The sequence below is a fragment of the Sinocyclocheilus grahami genome, unplaced genomic scaffold (assembly GCF_001515645.1).
Source record: "Sinocyclocheilus grahami isolate Dianchi unplaced genomic scaffold, SAMN03320097.WGS_v1.1 scaffold5012.1, whole genome shotgun sequence".
Classification (NCBI taxonomy): domain Eukaryota; kingdom Metazoa; phylum Chordata; class Actinopteri; order Cypriniformes; family Cyprinidae; genus Sinocyclocheilus; species Sinocyclocheilus grahami.
Window position 1 is genome coordinate 20,828 of NW_015509819.1, and position 412 is coordinate 21,239.

Genomic DNA, 412 nt, shown 5'->3' on the forward strand with positions numbered 1-412 from the left:
GGAGACGAGTACAAAGAGAGTCGGAGAGGAAACACTTAATCCATCCAGCGCGGCCAGCCCCGGTTCGGCTCCGACTCTTTCCAGCCAGACACCAAGCCCAGCCGGAGCCCAGGTGAACCCGACAGCGCTTTCCCCAGTCCTGGCCGTCCCGAACAACCAGGACCAACATCATTTTCTCCGCTCCAGCGTGCGACCTCCGAGCAAGCGGATACGGAAAGATGCCTCGTCCGCGGCGCTGAACGGTCACGGCGGTGCGAAAGCGAAAGGTGAGTGGCCATCTCGGCGTGCGTCCGCTGCCCACCTGTCAGTGCATCCCTTTTCTGCACTTTTATCTCACTTTTGAACGTGTTTTGAGGCAATCTGGGCTGCTCTTGGTTTGACAACGCGGATAAGCTCTCATGCTTTCTTGAGT

General features: G+C 58.3%; 1 protein-coding gene across 1 annotated transcript in view; it reads left to right on the top strand.

Moving 5' to 3' along the window:
• Positions 1-303, top strand: part of LOC107577064 (protein cramped-like) — a gene marked incomplete at its 3' end in the record, with an annotated part of 21,119 nt that extends 20,816 nt beyond the window's left edge. Inside the window, exon 3 of the mRNA XM_016263178.1 lies at positions 14-303. Within this exon, the coding sequence (XP_016118664.1) occupies positions 14-303 (290 nt within the window). The remainder of the gene's footprint in view (positions 1-13) is intronic.
• Between the last annotated feature and the right edge of the window lie 109 nt (positions 304-412).